This window comes from Gymnoscopelus braueri (genome assembly GCF_963280865.1).
Source record: "Gymnoscopelus braueri genome assembly, chromosome: 18".
Lineage (NCBI taxonomy): Eukaryota > Metazoa > Chordata > Actinopteri > Myctophiformes > Myctophidae > Gymnoscopelus > Gymnoscopelus braueri.
The window spans coordinates 36,812,767-36,834,971 of NC_137618.1; the positions used below are offsets into that span (position 1 = coordinate 36,812,767).

The 22,205-nt window shown below is 42.9% G+C and overlaps 1 protein-coding gene across 2 annotated transcripts; it reads left to right on the forward strand.

Moving 5' to 3' along the window:
* The first annotated feature begins 357 nt into the window (after positions 1 to 357).
* sona (SON DNA and RNA binding protein a) lies at positions 358 to 15,822 on the forward strand. 2 transcript variants are annotated; one of them, XR_013932021.1, is made up of 11 exons: positions 358 to 480; positions 2,528 to 2,595; positions 3,290 to 3,497; positions 4,481 to 4,557; positions 4,646 to 6,517; positions 7,988 to 8,378; positions 10,292 to 10,815; positions 10,989 to 11,512; positions 11,836 to 11,928; positions 12,591 to 12,778; positions 14,837 to 15,822. XR_013932021.1 is itself a non-coding variant. In XM_080412667.1 (10 exons), the coding sequence occupies exons 2-9, from the start codon at positions 2,565 to 2,567 to the stop codon at positions 11,908 to 11,910; spliced, it is 3,702 nt and encodes a 1,233-aa protein (XP_080268793.1). In that variant the 5' UTR covers positions 358 to 480; positions 2,528 to 2,564; the 3' UTR covers positions 11,911 to 11,928; positions 12,591 to 15,822. The 2 variants fall into 2 exon arrangements, 1 of the variants encoding a protein (XP_080268793.1); XM_080412667.1 differs by having other exon boundaries at positions 12,591 to 15,822.
* The last annotated feature ends 6,383 nt before the right edge of the window (positions 15,823 to 22,205 follow it).

The following is a 22,205-nucleotide window of genomic DNA, read 5'->3' on the forward strand; positions in this document are numbered from 1 at the left end:
ATAGTATAGTATCGTATAGTATAGTATAGTATAGTATAGTATAGTATAGTATAGTATAGTATAGTATAGTATAGTATAGTATAGTATAGTATAGTATAGTATAGTATAGCATAGTATAGTATAGTATAGTATAGTATAGTATAGTATAGTATAGTATAATATAATATAATATAATATAATATAATATAATATAATATAATATAATATAATATAATATAATATAATAGTTATAATTTGCTTTGTGACTGCTTCACAGGCAGCCATGATGTTGGAGTTGCCTTGGAGATGTGACGCTCCCTCCATTCAAACCGCGCGCACGCCGCGTGGCATGCTGGGATAGCCAGCCATTCACCATCATGGCGGACTGGAGCAGGTAGTCGGCTAACAGCTCAGCGAACAGCAACACTCAACACTTTTCCTCGGCTTTACATAATCCCACCAACTTTCCAAGGGCAGCAGCTTCTTCGGGGCTTAAACCGGGTAAATATGCGCCATAAACCCGGCCATAACGGACAAATGTGGCGCGGCGTTCCCCCGAAGGGGGAAAAACCCAGAGGTTTGATAACAGAATGCTAACGTGGTGTGTGGCTAACATTAACTAGCTTAGCCGTCGAGTTGGATACGGACCGCCGTTGAGGCCGCGGCGTGTGTGTATGTGTGTGTGTGCGTGTTGTACGCCTTGCTTTTGTTAACCTCGTTAAAACGTTCTGAAATGTGTGTTGCTGCTGTTTTTTTGTGGCCTGTATGAAGGGTTTAAATGAAGGTTTTATTACAGAATGAACGGCTAGTGGACGTTGTGTACCGTGTTGGCGCTGCAGTCAGGCCCGGCGTCGAATACCAAAAACGCTCGCCCCTAAACACAGTCGCCCCGCGGGGCAAATCCGGCGACCTCGTAACGGTCCCCACCTGGTATTCCCTAAACCTTGGTAACCTCCGCAAACTATGCGGAAATCTAACCTTATTCCTAATCTCAGTAAAACGGTGCCACAACCTAGCCTTATTCTTAAACTTAACGTAAGTAAAACTGTGCCTAACCCTAAACTTATTTCTAACCGTATCCTCAGTGAAACAAATACAAGAACACAAGATCCGCTGGGGGTGAGCGGTCCGGTTTAAATAAAAAATGGGAGCTAGTGTGTTTTGGGGCGAGACTTCCGGTTACCCCGGCTTCAGCTCCTCTGTTTGGATAGTGTTCGTTGAGGCGTCAGGCTTGTTGCGCCGCCGAAACTATTCGATCTGCAAGCTCACAGCGCGGAGCGCTGCAACGCGCTGTAAGCTTGTAGAGCGGCTATTTTCGTTGAACGACACCGCGCGCGACGAAGTACAGCAATCCCTTTTACCCAACTAACTACACGTTATATCCATTTCCTTTCGCAGTTTCAGTGTAATTTTGTGAACACTTGTGGAGTATAGTATGCGAATACTAGTCCATTTATATTCAACATATAGCATTGAACTAAAAAAACAAACTTGTTTTCTATTAAAGGACAACTTCACCCATTTTCAGCCTATATATGTTGGTCCTTTTAATGCTCATTATGATATGGTACCAATTTTGTCTACCTGTCTACCTCTGTGTCTCAGAGGAGGGCTGTGGACAGTTCAGAAACCTGCCTACCAGTAACATCATCGATGGGAATACGAGCTAATAGAAACTGCAGGCTTTCTATTAGAAATAAATACATAGGTGAAATCTTGTCTGGAAAAAAACCCTGCCTTTTGATTATGTCACTTGTAAGCGGGTTTCTGAGACACAGACCGAGTTTTTACCATCTTATCAGCATTCGTAAGGACCAATTATATGCACATAGGTTGAAAATGGGTGAAGTCGAACTTTAATGGCAGCCACTGCCCATTAGGATGGGGCAGAGGACAATTTTCACCTCTGTGCAAACGTACAGTGACAAATCCCAAAGCAACTGGGGACTAAATTATTATTACTGATAAGGGCTGGTGAAAAGTAGCATATAAACACTCCGTAGGTTTCACCCAGTTAAAGGACAAAGTATTGTGGATAAAACTGTAGATGTGCTGTATATTTTATTTATTTAATTATTACTGCTGTTTGTTTGTTGTTTGTGGCGGTGCTGAGAATTTGTTCCGTTGGTTGTTCAACATCATTTTTAAAATGTTGAATGACATAATATAGCATGTATTTCATACTCTAGCATGCTTAATTTCTCTGTGTTGCTATAAAAACGGTATCATTACAGCATCACATGTAGAAACATGTAACTTAACGCCTTCTAAATCCTGACCTGAGTTTTGTGAAAAACTTCAAATATTTATTTAAAAATTACAACAAATGTATGTAGCTATATACTGTACATGGCAACAAGAACCCCAAAAGGGGTTCCCGTCCTGAAAGGTATAGTTAAACCAGGTGTAGATACAAAAGTACATCTACAAGCTCAGAACGCAGATTGTGTGCTGTAATAGCTGTAGATCAGCTATTATTGCTCTTTGACATCAAAGTATATAAAGTGGTTAATGTCCCTCTTTCCTTTTTTTTCTTTTTTTAATCCAGTGTGATCGAGTGAAGGAAGGGCTGGCACACCAGTGGCATGATGGAGTGTGCAGTGGACATTCCCTCAGGTGAGTGATGTTTTACGTTAGTCAGCAGAATATGAGGCACTTTGAAAAAATCACACATTCTGCCTGGGAAACCAATGGTTTTGTTCCAGGACCCAAGTTCAGTGCTGGCCTTTCTGGCACTGCCCCATACAATACAGATAATACAATTTAGTTTTCATCCTAGAGGTGTTGGATAAATAAACTAGAGAATTGGGATCCACATAGAAATGACATGGCTTCAGTGTGGATCTCGGACATGGCTCCAATGTTGATCTTGGGACTTAAATTGACATCAGTCATCTACATCTATGACATCAGCCGTCTACTCTATAACCTTTTATGTATTTGTCCAGTTGTATCGCAATCCCTTTGACTTCCATTATAAGATTTACGTCAATATTTCAAAGTTTTAAGCGTATGTAAAAAATAAATTATTGGGGGTACTTCTGTGGCCTACCGTCAGTTTCTGGCTAATGTGGGGCTATTCTCAGGTTTCAGCTTCAGATAACCACCAATAGATTATGGGTGGGGTGGGGTTAAGAAGCCATTGTTCACACCCCTGTGACTGTGGGCGGGCTTCTGTGGTCTACTGGCAGCATGCATATAAAGTCTAGCGTTGATCGGTCCAGTAGTAAAAAAGCCACACAGTAAAAAAGGCCCTCTCAATCTAGAATGATGGATTTAATAATGGTTGGGATTTCTGGTGTTGCTGCAGGTGAGGACGAGGCACCTGAGAGAGACGAGATCAATTCCAAGGAAGGGAATGAGACGCCACACAAGAAGAACAAGAAGCACCGAAAACACAAGAGCAAGAAGAAGAAGAGGAAGAGGAAGGGGGAGAAGGAGAGCAGCTCAGAGTCGGGCCCAGAGTCGGATGGAGAGCCGCCTCTTCCGGCTAAACCCGTAAGGACCACCAGAGCCAGGTAAGAATACACACACTGACAGTGAACATGTGCTGTGCAATTCATGTGCGTTATCTTTCTATGTGGAATAAACATTATCACAGAATCACTACATAAACTATCTGTCAATTCTTGTCTGTGTCCGGCTCCAGAGAAAAGGTCCTCATGTAGGTAATTGTGAAGTCCTGCAAATTGACAAAATGGGTTTCGGATTTTGTTGTGTTTTTTATTATATTTATATTCTCAAAGTTAGTTTGTTTGAGAACCTTCTCATTAGCAGATATACGTTTTAGAATAATTACATTGTTTAAATGTGTTTGTAAACAGTTATGCTTTTGCTTTTCCTTACACCCTTCTGGAGGGTGGAGAAATGCATTACCATGTCAAAGCCAACATTTACATCTGCAGTTTCTGTTGGCTAATGTGTGGCCAGTGTTCTCAGGTTTCAGCTTCAGATCACCACCAATAGGTTAGGGGTGGGGAAGGGTGGAGTTAAGAAGCCATTGTTAACACCTCTTACCTGACTGCCAGTAGTGTGGAAAAACGTCACCAACTTAAAGAGCCTTTACTCAGATTCTGAGGTTTAACATTCAAATAAGCATATCTGCTTCAAATAATGTTGACACCATTTAAAAGCTTACATTCTGTATTTTCTTGATCTGAAACATAACCAATGCCTCCTTGTGTCCTAACGCATTGTCCCTAGTGACCCTATTTTGGGCATGTCATAGGTGAACATTCAGATTTCAGATCTACAAGCTCGCAAACGCCTCGCTACACATTGTGAGCGTCTAGTTAGCTATTTGTTGTATGACAAAGTACATAGGGCGTAAGGGGTTAAGAGAGACTTGTCCGCTTGTTAAGACAGAGTTATGGTCCATCCTCTTATCTGTCCTGGGATTTTAATTCCCAGGTATACGTAAGGTCAGCACTGCTGTGTATAATATTGTCTTGTGTTAAATAACTAGTATTGTTAATTGAAGGTATTCTCAATCTCTTCATAGTGCCAGACTTGCAGCAGCTTCAGGGACTGCAGACCAACCCGGACCCAAGGATGAGGGCAAAAAGGACGAAGTCACAGGTATGAGAACATGTGTATATAGACACGCATCTTTCTTAGGATTCCACTTTTGTTTGGATCTTGTAACATTGCTATTTCCTCCTTTCAGATCGTGTGGAGATAGAGGGAGATGCGAAAACCAAAAAGCACAAAAGGCATGCTGCCAAAAAGAAGAAAAAGAAGAGGAAGAAAGATGAAAAGCAAGACAAAAAATCTCCTTCACACACCCCATCTGAAAGCAGCTCCGCTTCGGGATCCGAGTCTGATGGGGAGGGAGGGAAAGGAGATGGAAAATACTCCCCTGCAACAGCCCCAGACTTCCAAGAACCAGTGTCCAAACTGGGGACCAAAGGCAGACGAGGAGAGGAGAAGGGGGTGCCTGCTGTCGCCCAGAAACCTGAACCAATGGCTGTAAAGAAAGAAGAGTCGTCCGATAACAATATTTCCCCATCTGCAGTTAAGGAAAGTAATAACGGTTCTGTGAAAGATATGAGGTCACCCTCTTCAGGCAGGGAGGATAAGGTGCAGACGGCAGTTCATGTCAAGACAGAGGGTAGCCATGGAGATGGTGGATTTAGCCATGCCCAAGAACTCCCTGACATAATCCCCAAGCAGGAGGGAACTCCTCGAGACGATGCCGGCCAGAAGGATCAGGCCAATGCAGACCAGAGGGTAAAGGGCAAGGAGCGAGAGTCATCCAGGTCCAAGTCTCGTTCTCCTTTGAGAGCCCCAGACATCAGGAGGTCCAGCTCCAGTCGATCACCGACGCCAAGTCCTAGTAGACCTCAGACTGGCGGTCAAACTGCAGGTAAAGTTGAACGGTCAAGATCCCGTTCACGGTCCGTTTCAAAGGGAAAACGGTCTGCATCGCCCCTGAAGACCAGGCAGCCGCCACGCTCTGCGTCCCGTTCTCTGTCCCGTTCTCCGTCTCCCAATCCTGGACGGAGGTCCTTGTCCAAGTCGCCAGCATCCCCCAAAAGACCCAGCCGCTTGTCGCGGTCTCCCAAACGAGGCAGGCAGCTGTCTCACTCCACCTCTCGCTCCCTCTCGCCGAAGATAAAGAAGGCCAAGTCCCCCGGGAGGCCTAAACGACACTCTCCATCTCCTAAACGGCGAAGGAGCCCCCTATCTGTTTCGCCGAAGCGTCGCCGCGGCTCTCCCTCCCCTAAGAGAAAACTGTCCCGATCACCCAAACGCAGTGGCCGCAGGTCCCCCTCCCCTTCTCGCTCTCCTAGGAAAGGGCGAAGGTCTGTGTCACGAGCTCGTGCTAGGCGCTCTAGGACCCGCTCCCCTAGACGTGGAGCTGTATCTGGCAGGCGCTCAACGTCACGCTCAGTCACTCGGGTCCGCCGCTCCCGCTCCAGGTCTAGACGTCCTCTTCGCCGCTCCTGGACACGCTCCCCAGTACGTCGCAGGCGCTCCAGAACACCTTCTCCGCCTCGTCGGAGGAGGTCCCCACCCCCCAGGTCCCGTCGCTCGCGCTCCCGGTCGATGCGCAGGCAGGCCAGGCGGACCAGATCGCGGTCCGTTGTGATTCTCAGACGGAACCGCCGCTCCAAATCGAAGAGCGCTCGCAAATCCAAAACCCCGCCCGCCAGTCGGCGCTCGAAATCCAGATCACAGGTTAGAAGGCGCTCACGGTCTCCTGCCAAGAGGAATCGGTCACCGCCAAGGTCCACCAAGCGCTCAAAATCGCGCTCTGTCTCTCGCTCCCCGGCACCGGTTAAGAGGAGATCAAAAACCCCCAGAAAGAGCAGCAACAGAAGGTCTCCGTCAAAATCGGCCTCCCCTGACTTAAACAGATCTAGGTCCAGGTCTGGATCCAGTGATGGAGGGTCTGACAGCGCTTCCCCAGCCCACTCGACATCCTCTTCTCCTGTCAAAAGCTTGAAACCTACTTCTTCCAAAATGGACGAGGTCAGCACAGAGCCAGTGGACAGCGGAAAGGCAGCTGGAGAGAGTGGAGCATCTCCAGCAGCAGGTGAGACCTGTTATTTTAAGCATTCCTAGCGCGTTATGCGTTTTTAGATTAAGATTGTTATTACACCCTGACTGTTTAAGCATCCCTAGCACGTTATGCGTTTTTAGAGTAAGATTGTTATTACACCCTGACTGTTTAATTATTAAACGTTAGTACCGGTACATAGGTTACTGTGCAGAGGCGTTCTTTATCGGATGTGAACCCATATAATTTGTGGCGTGCTTTTGAGACATGTTTGGTAATCAGTTCAGCCACCTCATAATGCTCCTGTATTATTTTGTTACCCTTTGGTGCATACTTCGATGGTAAAACATAAAAGAATAGCACAGCTGTAGTTCCCTTAAGTGCAATTTATTGGTACTTCCACCAAGAGTGGCGTTTGAAGCAAAGGCTCTTAATTAGCCTGTCTGATGAAGAGCCTTTGCTTGTAACAAATGTACTTATGGGAGCTACAGTTTGCACAACCTTCTTTTATGTTTTATTGTATTCAGTGTTTCCCACAGGTTTTTGTGAGATCTAGGACAAAAATATTTGCACATTATAAAGTTCAACTTGGTGGGGGATTTCAGGACATCGTTTATGATCTTGAAAAGTCTATTAACGGTAATACAGAAAGTCTATTTACAGTAATACAGATGTATTATCTATTAGGGCTGCACCTAACTATTATTTTGTTTGATCAATTAATCTAGGAGTTCTTTTTTTGATTAGTCAATTAATCTAACAAGATTTTATGTGGCGGTTAAACCTCCACAAAGGACGTCTGTCGACATGTTTATATAAACCGTTATTTTACTAATCAATTCATTTCAATTAGGCATTCAACAAAAAGTAAACGGAATGAATGAAAAATAATTCCTTCAAAGAAAGTGTATTGTTCAAACACAGAGAAAATTTAAAAAGGAAACGCACAGCAAAGTAATCCCACAGGTCAATAAACAAAAACTCAACTAAGGATTTTACCCATAACTCCAGAAACTGAACATTAATTCACAGGTTACCACTGAGTCAATAAAACTCTTGATTTTTACCCATAGGTCCACAGTAAAACAAAGTAGGCTGCCGGTGAATCCACCGTTCAACAAAATGAAAACGGAATAAAGTAACTAATCCTAGACAAAACCAAAACGGTCCATCCAGTCTCCACCTTCTCCCTGATAAGTTTCCCAGTAGTCATTTAAAATAATCGTATCAATGCCATTGCCAGTACTAAGGCTGGGCTCCCCCAAGCTGGGAATGGAGCCATGTAACCGGCTGTTTACAAGGTGGATATATGGAGGTGTATCACAATGAACATGGTTGTGAATAGTTTCTCTGGGATCGCCATGACGTTATGTGAATCGATGTATTATGAGAGGTTTGACTCCATTGAAACCTATTAAAAAAACCGTAGTAATAGTTGTATTATCACTCTCAAAGCTGCAAATGAGACAGACGTTTTCTCATTAAGTATTGATATGTACCCTACAGGCCCATGGAAACCACTACCACTAGCCGGCGCCTCTGCCCCACAGCCTGCAGCGTCAAATACAACTGAGAACTCCTCAGCTGAGCCGCAGCCCATGGCCTCCAACAACCACCAGAAAGATGGCACTGGTAGCCCGGCCAGCTCGTCCGATGAACGCGACGGTTCCAGGTCTGGTTCCCCGGAGCCTGGCTCCGATGGTTCCGGCGGCTCTGGCGAGGAAGACGAAACTGCATCCAAACGCCAGCGAAGCTCCTCGCGCTCTGCCTCCCCAGTAGTGCAGAAGAAGAATCTCTCAAAGTCCCGCTCGCCTGCTGTCCGCAGGAAGCCTTCACGTTCCACTTCCTCTCCTAGACGATCGGTGTCAAAGTCACCGCCCAGGAGGAAGCATTCCAGGTTTGTGGCTTTTTCGGGTGTCTTCTGTGGCCCTCCAGCTTGTGGTGTGTGTGTGTGTGTGTGTGTGTGTGTATAGTTCTGATTCTGAAGGGTACCCTGTAAAATCCTGAGTGTTAATTTAACTCTGAAAGTGTTCAAAATGTAGTCTCGCGTAGCCAGACTAACTATTCCACAATCTCTGAATGCTATATAGTCTGGAACTGCACCCCCGGAAAGCAGAGAAAGGAAGCTGTCATCTGTTCGTCGTTTCTTTTAGTCTTCCGAGTTGAGAACCGATTCTGTACATACAGTAATGGATCATATTGTGAGTAGTGTACAATCCACTTGTGATATTTGAGGAGAAAACAAACACTCCCTCCTCTGTGTTGCTGCCATCCCTTCACAGGCACTGGCTGCATCTGGCAGACGGATACGGGTAGTTATGGTTACTTTAAACGTGCAGTAAGTTATATTTTTTTGTTCAAATAAATGTTCAATAGCTCTATGTTATAATATTAGTCATTGAGTGTTTGTTCTGTAACAGGGGTCTCCCCGTCTTAACTCTTCAGTAAACTGAAAATACATTTTCAGATCAAGATACCAATTTTAGGTGAGAGAACTCATTCAGAGGATACAGGATAAACAAGTGGAATTGGAAGTGATGACACAAAGAAATGAGCAGACAAAATTGGAACCTGAACACTGTAAAATTGAAGATGATGAATGGGCACTCTCCTGATGGGATAAAATTGGCAACCCACCTGAACATTTATTTTCTGTTTATTAAAAAGCTGGGGAAGACGCCTGTTATTGAACAAACGCTAGCAATGATGGCTATCAGAATATAGAGCTTCAACGTTTTAACCAAAAAATATCACTTACACACTACCATGAAAAACAAGATGATTGTTAGTCTATTGGTAGAAACAACTCTACTAGTACCTGTTGAAATAGTGTGTGAGCTTTTAACAGGATGGCCGATGTTAAAGTAGAGCAAGAGATTAGGAGAGAGAAGGAAGGGTTAGACTGGGGCGAAACGGATGGAAGAAGGTATATATGAATGGCAGCTGATTCAAGATCTACAGAAATCAGTGGCTTCACATGCAGAACATATGTCAGATGCAGATGCAGTTATGGAGATGCAGAATTCAGATTCAGAAGACAGCCACGATAAGGCAGAAAACAAAACAGTGAGAATGAGAGACGGTGAGAATGCAGTGACAAGGAAAGGAGCAGGTAAACTCCACCCCCATTTGCATAGCACGATTATAAAAAAACGTAGATGCGTATCTCAAACACTTAATGACTTGCATATCATTTGTAATATCTTCAGTATAACTTAAATTTATGATAAACTGCTTGAGCTGGCATTAAATGTAGGGTTTTTATACAAGTAATACACCCTTAATCTTGGATGAAACCACCCTAAAGGTCTTAACAGACGGGGAGTGGTGAACGCGGGCGTTACCGCTCGGATCAGCGGGGATCGCTCCGCGATCATTGTTGTTTTGTCCTCCTGCGCGGTGCGGGGAAAAGAGAACCTCACCACAATCCAGCTCTTGCCGTGCGCGTGCACAAACAAGCGCGAGAATTAATAATCACCCGCCTCATTGAAAATAAATTATATAGGCGCGTCGGCTGCTTCCCGTCTGAAATGACCTTAACTGGTACACATGCTTGATTATTAACATACGTTTTATAAATGCAGTATGTGGTCAAACCACCCTCCAACCAGTCACGGAAATTTAGCAATGTTATATTGGTATTGCTATAACTGATAAGGACTGCTGAAGACATTTAAGAATGACACGTTGATGTGAAATTTGACTTAAAATTTAAGGGGGACATTTAAGTACTGAGACATGCAGATACCCTGAAAAAGTGTTGAGCGGAGGAAATGGTTGTTCATTCATCACCATTTAACTTTTTTCCAGGTCAAAGTCTCCAGTGAGGAAGAGAGAATCAGGTTCTCCTGCAGAGGAGAAGAAGAAGAAGAGGCGGTCCAAATCTCGCAGCCCCATCCGCCGCCGCCGCGCCAGTCGCTCACGCTCAGCCGCGCGGCGAAGGCGATCGCAGTCAAAGTCCCGCGCCAGGCCTCGGCGGTCCAAATCCCGCTCGCCGGCACGCAAGAGGCGCTCACGTTCGCCTGCCCGGGGGAGGAAGAGGTCCAAGTCCACTGACAGAAGCAAACGATCCAAGAGCCGCTCCGCAGCCAGGCGGAAGAGATCCAGGTCAGGAGACCGGAGCAAGCGATCCAGGTCTCGGTCCAGGCGTCGGTCGAGGTCAAGGGGCAGAGGGGGGAGGCGGCCAGTATTCCGCAGTCGTTCGTTTGACCGGCGGGACAGGTGGAAGAGGGAACCCAGTCACTCGCCGGTTCTTATCCTCCGCAAGCAGAGACGTTCTGGGTCTCGAACCCGACGCAGCACTAGCAAGTCACCTCCACGGCTCACTGACCTGGGTACGAGTGTGACACACAGGAACACCGAATACTCACAGCAGTTATTTCAATGCACTTGGTTAGAATTCAGATGGGTATATTCTGTAGTTATGTTATTTATTGTTATTTATGCCTCTGTCCCTCTAACCCTTCTCCTTGTGTTGCTCCCTTTTTCCTCCCCTCCTTATTTTCAGACAAGGAGCAGTTGCTGGAGATAGCCAAGGCAAATGCTGCTGCCATGTGCGCCAAGGCTGGGGTGCCTATCCCTGAGAGCCTTCGCCCCAAAGCCATCCTCCAGCTCCCCTTGCCCACCCCGTCCCCTACCCCCCTCAACCTGCCCTTACCGCTACCCCTTCCAATGGGCATGGGGATGCCCAACATGCCTAACATGCCCAACATGCCCAATATGCCCAACATGTCCAACATGCATCATGGGCATCCAATGGGGATGCACAATATTCATGGGATGGGGAACATGTCAAACATGACCATGAGCGCTGCTATGGCGAGTATGACGGCAGCCACCATGACGGCCGCGCTCAGTAACATGGGTGCCCTGGCCTCCATGCCACCCCTGGCTCCGCTCCCCACCATCACCAACAAGCCCCCCCCATGCCTTGCTCCCCCGACCCCAACCCTCAACATGGATAACATATCGGAAGCGAAGAGGAAGGTTACTCAACAGGCTAATATACATACTATCAAGGAGCTCACTGAGGTAAGGGCTCTTGAGTGGGACACTTCAGTGTGTGTGAATTTACTAAATTGATTAGTCTGATTAATCACTTAACCCTGTATTATACTTAGCTGTACAATGGTGGGTACAAAAATAGTGAAATTAGCCAATCTACAACGCGTCACGGCGGATATTTTCACTATTACATATTTTTTTTATTGTCGTCGTGATTCGTAATCAGGGCAAAAATTATAAATAATAGTGACATCAATTCGAAGTAATATTTCCTAGCACTGGTTGAATGGTATTGCATCTAGTTGTTATAATTACATTGCCATGATGTGTGTCCTTGTTTGTGTTTGCAGAAGTGTAAGTTGATCGCCAACAGCAAGGAGGAGATGGCCATTGCAAAACCCCACATCTCAGATGATGAGAGCTAGAACCTCTGCACCTTCAGGGTAAAACCACTAGTTTCAAACAGTCGTGACTAGAGAACCTTTACATGTCATGGCCGTAATTTCCAGACTTTTAAATACTTGTCATTTGTCAGGCGATTGACACTTTGTCTATGCATTTTGAATTGACTGCATTGACCCCCATTCCCTTTCTTTAGATTAGGTAGCCACTTTCGTATTAACCACGTCAAGCTATAATCAACCTGTTAATTTCCCTCTAGTTGTTCATCGGCTGTTTACTCTTTAGTTTGTTGCATCTATGCGTGATACATTAAAAACCTGTTCTTGCATGTAAAGAGACAAGGAAGTAGTAAAAATCTTGGGCATGTTTCCATACTTTGTTTTTCCTTTGGCTTACTGTTCACTCATCCCTTCATGCGTGTCCAGCCATCAACCCCTTCGTGTGTGTCAAGCCTTCAATCATTCAGCTTGTTCTCGCTTGAAATAACCACCTTCAATTAGAATCTGTCTCAGACTCTATTTCAGTATTTTAGCGAAGTAGTCATCTCATCCAACATCAAGACGTCATGTTAATATAATGTACAAATCACCCAGCAAAGTCAAAACAAAGCCAGTTGAAGCATTTTTATTTGGATAAAAATAAAAACGCATCATATAACAAGCGTGAACAAAGCCCAAATGTGTTTTGGTCTTTTGGTATACAGCAACTACCCCAACTGGACCGGATGGGGGGGCAAAAGAACTGCTTGACTGGAGGACTGACCCTTCCCACAGTTCCCTGTTGCAGCCAGGTCACCTGACTGAACCTCTCTAAACTCCAACAGGAAGGATTCCCTAGTTGTCATGGTTACAACAACACAGGAGCCCCGGCAACAGCCACTGCCCCATTTAGGTGTGTGTGTGTGAATGAGTGAGCATCTGGATTTTGAGGCCTGTGATTACCACTAAGGGAACGGAACACACCGACTGTGTGTACAGAAGCAGTTTGTGTATGAGTGTGTAAATAGACATGACAACACCCCAGTGTTTTCTGCTCACACAGGCGGTCACACTGTGGGTAAACGACTGAAGAGAAACTAGTGGCGCAGTTGTTGTTGTTTTTGTTTTTTTGTAAAGATTAGCTTCTCTAAATGCATTTTACATTCATTATGTTTTCTTATGGATTGTTATCGAGCAGCGACTGGCTTCTCATGTCCCTCTATACTATGAGGTTGTCCCTCACCCCTGGTTGGTGAAACTGGGTCGGGACGTACAATGATTCACAGACCTGATATTTGCAGACACGAGCAGAGCAGTAATGGGTTTTCTCAAGCCTAGTCTCTAGGACAATGAACTAAAGTTTTCTTGTGGCTTGTGTGCTGAAACTGTTGGAAGAGCTCATGGTCTGACATTGAAGGAAGGGAATAGCTGATTAGATTGTTTGCAAGGAGAGAGGGTGTTTTAGGTTTGGAGTTTGGACAAAATGCTTGTATCTCTTCAGAAAACATGGCTGTACAGATGTACTGTCCTGGGTGTTTTTTCAGCAACTTTTTAAAATGGTATGGAATGAAGATGATCTCCTATTCTGGTATTTGAGTCAGGTTTTATTGTTACTTTATAGTTTTGATTCTCCTTATATCTACATTTTGTTAGTAATTCATGGGCAATTTTCCATTACAGTAAAGATAAAACACTTAGATGTTTGCTTTATGGCCATAGTGTTAAAAATGTATATGTAATCCAGTATGTTTTCAAATAAACTTTTGGCCGAAAACAATATTTACAGCTCTTGGGTAGCAACAAAAGTTAATAAGTTATTGCAGCTGGAATTAATTCTGTTCAATTCCTTGTCAGTTTAGAATTGCCATAGATTTTGACCACAATCAGATATGAGTCAATGCTCAGCGCAATTCAGCAGGTCACATGTATATGTGCAGTCTGGAAACTTGCCATTTAGTTATGCTAACTGTTCATCACAATTTAATTTACAATGTTTCTTTGTGTTTGAAAGGTAGCTACGACAAAGGGGGAACACACTTTCCATTGTGATGGCTTTATATTTGCAAGTGGCAGTTCAGATGATTATAGGACATTAAATATCCTGTACACATAGTCATCTTCTTGGAAGGGCAGTTTCTGTTTGCATTTTGCAATGTATTGAACAAACCCAGATCTTGGTGCCAAGATGCTGTGTGAGAAACCTGCCCTCAGCTATGAATAGGACACTATGGTCTGTAGACTCTAGTCTCATGGCCATCCAGGTCTCACCATCATTCAAGTGGTTCACTACACTCACTAGTGTCAGATAAGTACTCAGATTTGAAGACTCATTGTCAATAACATTGTTTGATTTGGCTTGCTTTTGTAGTGTGGAAGAACATATACTGTATATTATGAACTGTATTGTACATTTTCTCATTTCACTGACCTTGAATAATGGATTCCCTTACCTAGGGTTTCAGAGTATTAGGTTAATCTGTCTAATTGAATAGAACTGGCACTATAATTGAGAATACTATTTAAATCAGAGAAGATGGCCAACATTCAGTGTGTAACAACTGGCAAATTTGGCAAACATTGTATGATATAATGTGGATAATGTCCAAATTGTCACAAGATTCTTATAGCTAAATAATGCCTGCTCATTACGAGCACTAAGAAGCTTTTGGATGCCATGCTCTGAATTGCAGTGCTATGTTTTACTTCGCGTTATATAGGACAGCACAGGAGCAATCCAGCTTATGGTGCTTTTCCACTGCAATGGTACCAGCTCAACTTGAAAGTACTCGCTTTACTAAAGTTTTCCACTACAGATGGGATCCCCTCTTATGTAGCTGGTCATCATTGCAAAGTTGAACCACCTGCATTGGAGGGTGCTAATCAGTGCTACAGTTAAAACCAATACTAATGCTGTGTGGAAATGATCTCTATATACAGTACAACAACAAAATGTTTTTGATGACCTTTTTAGGCAAGAAATGGGTCACGCAGTTGCTGCAGCCGTACTCTGCAGCAGTTCCACGGCCTGACCACCGAGTGTCCCCACAACACACAGCACCACCACAGGATCAGCCTGAAAACACAGCTGTACATTTGGACATTTTAAACCAGATAACTGAACTTAGATAATACAAATTGTTGTGTAAGATGCTCAGACTGCATTGTTAAACTGATCAGCTGTCCGTATCGCCATACTGCTCCCTGGGTAGTAGTGTATGTAGGATGTTATGTACATTATTTATATTGTAGCTTGCGCCAACAATAGTTATCATGTACTGTATTACCTACTCCACACACGTCACCTGGTAAAGCCTCAGCTTTCTCGGGACCTCGACAGAGGTGGTGACAAAAGTACCGGATCCTTTTGCCCAGTGGAAAACCAAAAAGTTGAGTTGAGCCTGTACCACACTGGTGGAAAACTGCCCTTCAGCTCAGCCTAGTGTAGTCAGGCCCAGCATTAGTCTCTAATGTGAACACTGTATCATTTCAGCTCAATTTCAGCAACTACGATTTCTAATAAGATTATTTGTTTTCTATTGGCTTTTAGTAGAACAAAGACAACCTCGGTGCTTTTGAGAAATGTGGCACGAATGTGATTTTTTGCTTTTTTTATCCTATGATTCTTGGACACTTGCTTCCCATTCATTTCCAGTGGAAACCTTTCCTCGTTTCCCCCTTCCCCATTATTTCTCACTTCTCTGTGTTGTCGCAATCACACCCCTGCCTTGCCCAGGGCTATATAACTGTGGAAGATTATCTGTGAAGGTTTTGTCAAACTCTAGTGATTCTGTACCTAATGGTGTTTAACTGTTGAATTCCTGGTGTAATCTTAGCTATTTTAATGACAGAAAAAAAAAGATGCATTTTAGGATTTCCCTTTTTCTTTGGTCAATTGGGTATGACATGGCTTGCTTTGTACATAAATGTGTTGATGATTATTAAACCCTTTAAAATGATCTACTCTGTTTTTTTGTTTTATTTGGGGGGGGGGTGGTGCTTGTGTCTTGAAATAAAAAATCTCTTGTACTTGAGAATTGTGCATAGCAATTACCAACCTGTGGGCTGTGAGACTATTTCAAGTGGGCCCCCACATAATTTCCGAAACTCTTAATAGATATTAAAATGTATATGAATTAATGAATACAAAAAAAATCTTCTTTAAAAGTTTGAAAACAGAGTTTTCATTTTGATACCAGTCAATAGGAACTTGTTTGTTAGTTCTGTTGAGCCGATCGATTGATCATTAAAATATACATGCTCTGAAAATGCACGTGGCTCACCCAGTGGTTGAATGTGTGGGCCGTGAACACTTGAGTTGTCCAAGTGGGCCCTGATCCAGAAAAGGGGAGATGTCTAGGAATTTGGTCAGGTGTCATGAAAGCACGTTACGGTGTTCCAGACACTTTCATGAAATATCAATGATAATGTAAATAGCCGATCTAGCATTGTAGATCTGCTATTTTCACTACGTTTGAAACTTAAGCGGTTAATTCATAATGGGCCCCATTTTCTCCAGTGCCTTACCCATTATCCCTAAACTTCTTTGAAAATCTTTTTAAAAATAGTAAAAAATGGCAAATTGTTCAAATAGCCAGTCTACAAGCTCACAACGGGTTGATGTAGATCGGCTAGTTGAACTATTTGAACATTTTTAAATGTATGTGTACCTTTGTACATGTACCTTTTCCCTTCCTAGAAACGTAGTGCAGTCAAAAGTATAATACTTGTCTCTGAAATGTAGTGGAGTGAAAGTCATTGTATTAAAAAATACAAATACTAAAGTAAAGTACAGATACTCAAAAAATGTACAGTACCCAAGCAAATGCTCTTTGTTACTGTCCTCCACTGGTAAATGTATAGTTACATATGCATACAGAACTGGAAAATTGTGAACAGATTAGTGGCACGGGCCAGCAGTTGGTGGCAGTTCACAATAAAGCCCAGAAGATGTCAGTGTGTCTCTGTTTAACGTCTTGATCATTATAGGCCTGTAATGCCTTTTTCTTTTCATCATCCACTTAAAAAATGTAATTTATGCTAAGTTGGTCATATACACCCAGTACAAATTCTTGACTTGCATCTTCCTGGCTTTATTGTGCATAATAGAATGTCGGGGTGCAACTCAGTCGGGGTGAGCTTGTAGAATTAAACAAAAGTCTGACATGAATTGAGGTTGAGAGGCAGTTCAGTCCAGTTTCTCTAGTCTAAGGCGTCTTATATCATGATCAATTTTATCTATTGGATTTGCATTCATCAGGTATGTTGCCATGGTGATGGGGAAAATGCTTTTGAGTGTGGCTGTTTGGGGAGTTGCAAATGACTGAAAATGTCATTACGGAAATTAGATTAGAACGAACACCTGCTCCTAACAATATGGTCATCTTTGTTTTCTTAGAGCCTCTATTTCAAAGCAATTTTGTTCTGATGCTACCTGAGTTTTAGTTTGACGTGTGGGATCTAATGCGTCATGGTATCATGTTGATGCAGATTGGAAGATCAAGATGTGTTCTGAGAGCAAGGATCAAACATTAGCTAAAATCATCCCTTTCTGGGTGCCATGTTTGCCCTTCATACAACCTCGACCCAATCCATTTACTTCATTGTTGTCATTGAAAATATTTCAAGCAAGATTTTGATAGATAATGCAGGATAACCACCTCTCCTCCCGGCTAAGGCTTTGCTAAGGTGCATCAATGAGTCCAAACTGATTCCTGCACACTTATGCAGTGTTTCACTTTGAGCTTTCAGGCTATCAGACCATCAGAGCATACATGGTCCCTTAATGAATTATGTATGCTCTGAAGAGGGTCTGATAGAACGAAGGCGCAAAATGAAGTGAAACAATGCATAGGTCCAAGTTTGCAGACATCTCTTCTATCCAATAGGATTTGGAATGAAACTGAACTTGATTGGATCCTGTCCAGTGGAAGTTATCGATCGGCAAGGTTTTGTGCTCCAGTGGATGAATGCTTTCATATTTGGCACACTACGCAGAATGTGTATCAGCAAGCTTGATGTAAGTACACATGTGCACATGTGCAGGTCAGCCAGGACAATATGCCCTACTAAACCAGGCATCACGTTTCTAGTGCTTAGCTGAACCCCCCCCTCGCGAATCTTAATAGCCACCTGTAAAATGTTATTGCACAGATCCTTTTACACCTGCCATTCCTGCAGATAAAAGATATTTAGATCATGTTTCAGGATGCCACTAAACTGAATTTAAACACCTAAAAAATGCATACCAGTCCAACTTGAATTTCTACCTGTTGTAAATGCTATACATTCAGTCCTAGTCGGATGCCAGTTTATGATGATGAATTTCATATCTACAATCTTACTGCGAGGTGTAAGTAGTGTGACAGACCGAATGTTAAATCAACAGGCCACAATTTCCATCAGTCAGCACTTAGCAGCTTGCTATAGGATCTATATGATAAAAGCTTTCACTGCGGATATGGACCCCAATTGCTTGACCTGGACTTCCGCTTTATCGATCAACAAGATGGTGTTAGTGCTCGTCTCAGGCCGATACGCAATAATATAGAATATTGCAATATTGGTCACCAACTCACCATAGGCAATATTCTTCACAGTATTGAATATAGATATACATAGCTAATTTTGTATCTTTCCCAAGCTGTGTGTGTGTGTGTGTGTACTTGCACGTGTGTTATGGGCTACAGGCCACAGAGCTGTTAATGGGCCCTGGGGCAGGGAGGTCGTTACGCTTTGATCTTGTGCTCTCCTTGCTGTTAAGTACAGATTATGAAAAGGAATGTAATTGTTAGTGAAAGAGTAAAGTCTCTGCGGATTACCGTGGAAGCCAAATTTAGTAGGACATAAAAAGTGTAAATATTCTACCAAAGTAAACTATGGTTCATGTTATTAATCTCTGGTAGAATGTTTGTTGAGGACCAACATTCTCCACTTGAATAAATAAATCTGTAATTGAGATGACATGACAATCACTAAACAGTAAAAAATATGATCATTATCAAGATCAGGAATTATGGGTTTTGGATTGAGCAGGCACTTGGTGAGCTGTACGCTCAAATTAATTATTTTACTCTACAATTTCCTTAACTGTTAACAAGGAAGGATGTAGCAGAGTAATTTCTGTGAATGAGAAAGTGCCCTGTAATCCTCGAACATTTGGTGCAAATAGGCGAACATTTGGTTCAAATCCATTATATTATAATCTATTTTCAGCAAAGAGATTTGGTGTAGAGGGGAAAAAAGCAGGGGACCAATTATAAACCCCTGGGGGACGCTGCCCAATATTGTTTAACCACTTTGTGGTTAAACAAAATGTTTATTCACATGCCACACTGAGTGGCAGATCCCATTTGTTTAAGATTAGTATGCATCTTCTGCAGACCTGTTGCAATAACAGACTATAAAGGTTTTATATCTGAGCATGTGAATCCAATTTCCCATCCTTATCTGTGTGTGCAATTGCCTGGATTACGGTTTATGTGTATGTAATGTTTGTATGCCTGCAGGGATGTGTACTGGACAGATCATTTAAAATGTGAAATCTGATCAACATTTTCTTTCACATTAATTTCCTTTTATGTATATATATATGGTGATATGTTAACAATGTAATATTTAACCTTCCTTTCTCCGTACCACTCATGTCTGACCAATTAAAAAAAAAAAAAAAAAAAAAAAAAAATATATATATATATATATATATATATATATATATATATATATATATATATATATATATATATATATATATATATACATATATATATTATATATATATACATATATATATTATATTTATATTACATATAATTTAGCCTCCAAATTATAACTTGTGCAACTGTTCAGTTTACGTATTCTATCCTGGACTGATTCTAGTCAATTAACTTTTGGAATCTGATCACCAAGAATTAGAATTTCTGTGTGTGTGTGTGTGTGTGTGTGTGTGTGTTTGTTTGTGTGTTGCATACTGAGCAGCCATTCAGGGTCATGGGAGTTGGCAGATCAATGTCTATGGGTCGATGGATGGCTGAGTGCTTTGCAATAGCCACTCAATCCAGCCACTCTAACCAATGTGCCATGCAGCCAGGAATGGAGGTCACAAACGCAGGTTTCCATTGCCTCTCCTCAGCTTTCCATTACAAATAAACACTCTTTTTGTCCCACATACATAAGTTGATTCACACCCTTGCACACACACACACACCCCAGATCATTTGCATTGCATAGAGCTTGCCGTTCTGGGTGATAGTAGAGAAACTTTGTCTCAGTAGGATGTTAGGCTGACTAACGAAGAATAAGAGAAGAGAGGATTTCAGACAAAAGCCAAAAAGAGGAATTAGAGTTAAGAGAAGGGAAGAAAGGACCAGAAAACAAAGACAAGATGGGAAGATGCCTGATTTTACTGAGGAGGAGTTGGATCAGTATCCTCCGAAGTGTGTGTGTGTGTGTGTGTGTGTGTGTGTGTGTGTGTGTGTGTGTGTGTGTGTGTGTGTGTGTGTGTGTGTGTGTGTGTGTGTGTGTGTGTGTGTGTGTGTGTGTGTTGCTACAAAGTACTATTGGCTGTTCTTAACTACAGTATGTGAGTGCAAGCATGGATGTGTTAAAGGGGTGTTTTCCCGGTGGACTCAAACAAATTGTCTGTATTCCAGGCACATCTACTATGGCTCTGCACGAGGCTAGCCGTCCGACAGGGTCTGTGTGTGTGTCTGGACAAACTGCTGGACCGATCAGTGGCAAACCTTGTGTGTACGATGACATTAGGTTACAGAAGTACCGCCGCTATTTTAAAAAAACTTGTATCTATACTATCATTCACGGAATCACGATGTGTACGTGTGTCTGTCTGTCACACAAAATGTGAGCTTCCCTCTTCCGTGATTGGCTAACCCAAACCGTCGGCTTCACGGATTGGCCTAGTTTCGCATAACAATAGTGCCACATAGCAGTATAAATGCATTGTGCACTTGCATTGTTCCCGAAATGCATGGCCCCAAATAGGCCGGGCGCCATTCAGTTTAACTTTACAATAAAGTAACTAGTAAGTAGTATGATGCCCGCCAGAATGCATGCCCATGCAATACCTGTCGTACCCGTTGTCAGTGTACTTTGAGGCCAGTCTATGACGTCATCGATGTCATATTGATTGCTTCACAGATCTCCATATATGGGGATTTGTGGATTTATAGATATCTTTGGAGAACCGCTGATCAGATCAAATTAAAAGAATGTCAGATCGGCGGTTCTGGACAACTGGCTCTTCATATATGCCTAATATATATATATAGGGAGGGACATATTGAGCGACTTCACGCCGGGCACCGCACTCCCTCAGCTCCCTCAAATAGTTGAGAATAAAATAGGGCTGAAGTGGTTAATGTATGTTTTGTAATCTAAATCTACAAAGTATCTTGTAACTAAAGCTTTCAAATAACTAGTGGAGTAGAAGTACAATAATAGCCTCTGAGATGTAGTGGAGTAAAAATATAAAGTATCTCAGAATGGAAATACTTGAGTACTTGTACTTAAGTCCAGCACTTGAGTAGTTGTACTTAGTTACTTTCCATCACGGGTGTTCAGAATCTATGCCTGACTGTGCTTGTGCTGGTGGACGTGCGGCAGAATTTTGTATGGAGGAGAGTGGAGGAGGATTTGGCTGTGGTCAAAGAGCTGACTGCTGAGGTCAGCCGGAAAGATGGCCCTTTCCAATCTATATAGCACGTCAAGGTAGTGTACCAAGTGCGTGTGTGTGCACACGTTTTTTTAATGTGTGTATGTTTGTGCACATGCACGCTATAGCCACATGGACGTGACGTTCCAGTCTATTGCCCTCGACAGGGTGAGCATGTGAAAGAGACGGCGAGAGTGTGTGTGTGCACGTGCTCATGTCAGTCGCAGGGGCCGTTCCAATCCATTGCTCACAACAACACAGTGGCTCCACAGTGACAACATAGTGTGAGGTTGAGTGTGTTTGTTTGTGTGTGTGTCCGTCACAAAGACACAACACTCATCAGTTCATCCCCTGTTCCAAGTTCAACAAATGGATCAAATAAGGTCGGTGTGTGTATTTATCTACCAGTGTATATGTGCCCAAGGATATAAAGCGCTCCATTCTATTTCTCAGGCTGGACATCACAACCAAATATTTAAGGACAGGCCTGAGGGATTCGTGTATCATTTCCAGTCCATCGCTCATGTCAAGAGTCCAGAACAGGAGCACAAAGTAGTGTGTGGTGTACTGGTGTGTATGACTCTCCAGAGTCCACCCTGACAACCGAGAACATCAAGTAGGTTAGTCGTTAGTCTGTGTGTGTGTGTGTGTGTGTGTGGGTGGCTGGGTGCGT

What these genes read in the sequence shown, in the direction of transcription:
- sona (XM_080412667.1), top strand. Translation starts at nt 2,565, where the DNA reads ATGATGGAGTGTGCAGTGGACATTCCCTCAG. An exon ending in TGGAGCATCTCCAGCAGCAG is followed by an intron (nt 6,518 to 7,987) that starts GTGAGACCTGTT and finishes TGTACCCTACAG; the next exon opens with GCCCATGGAAACCACTACCA. An exon ending in TCCACGGCTCACTGACCTGG is followed by an intron (nt 10,816 to 10,988) that starts GTACGAGTGTGA and finishes CCTTATTTTCAG; the next exon opens with ACAAGGAGCAGTTGCTGGAG.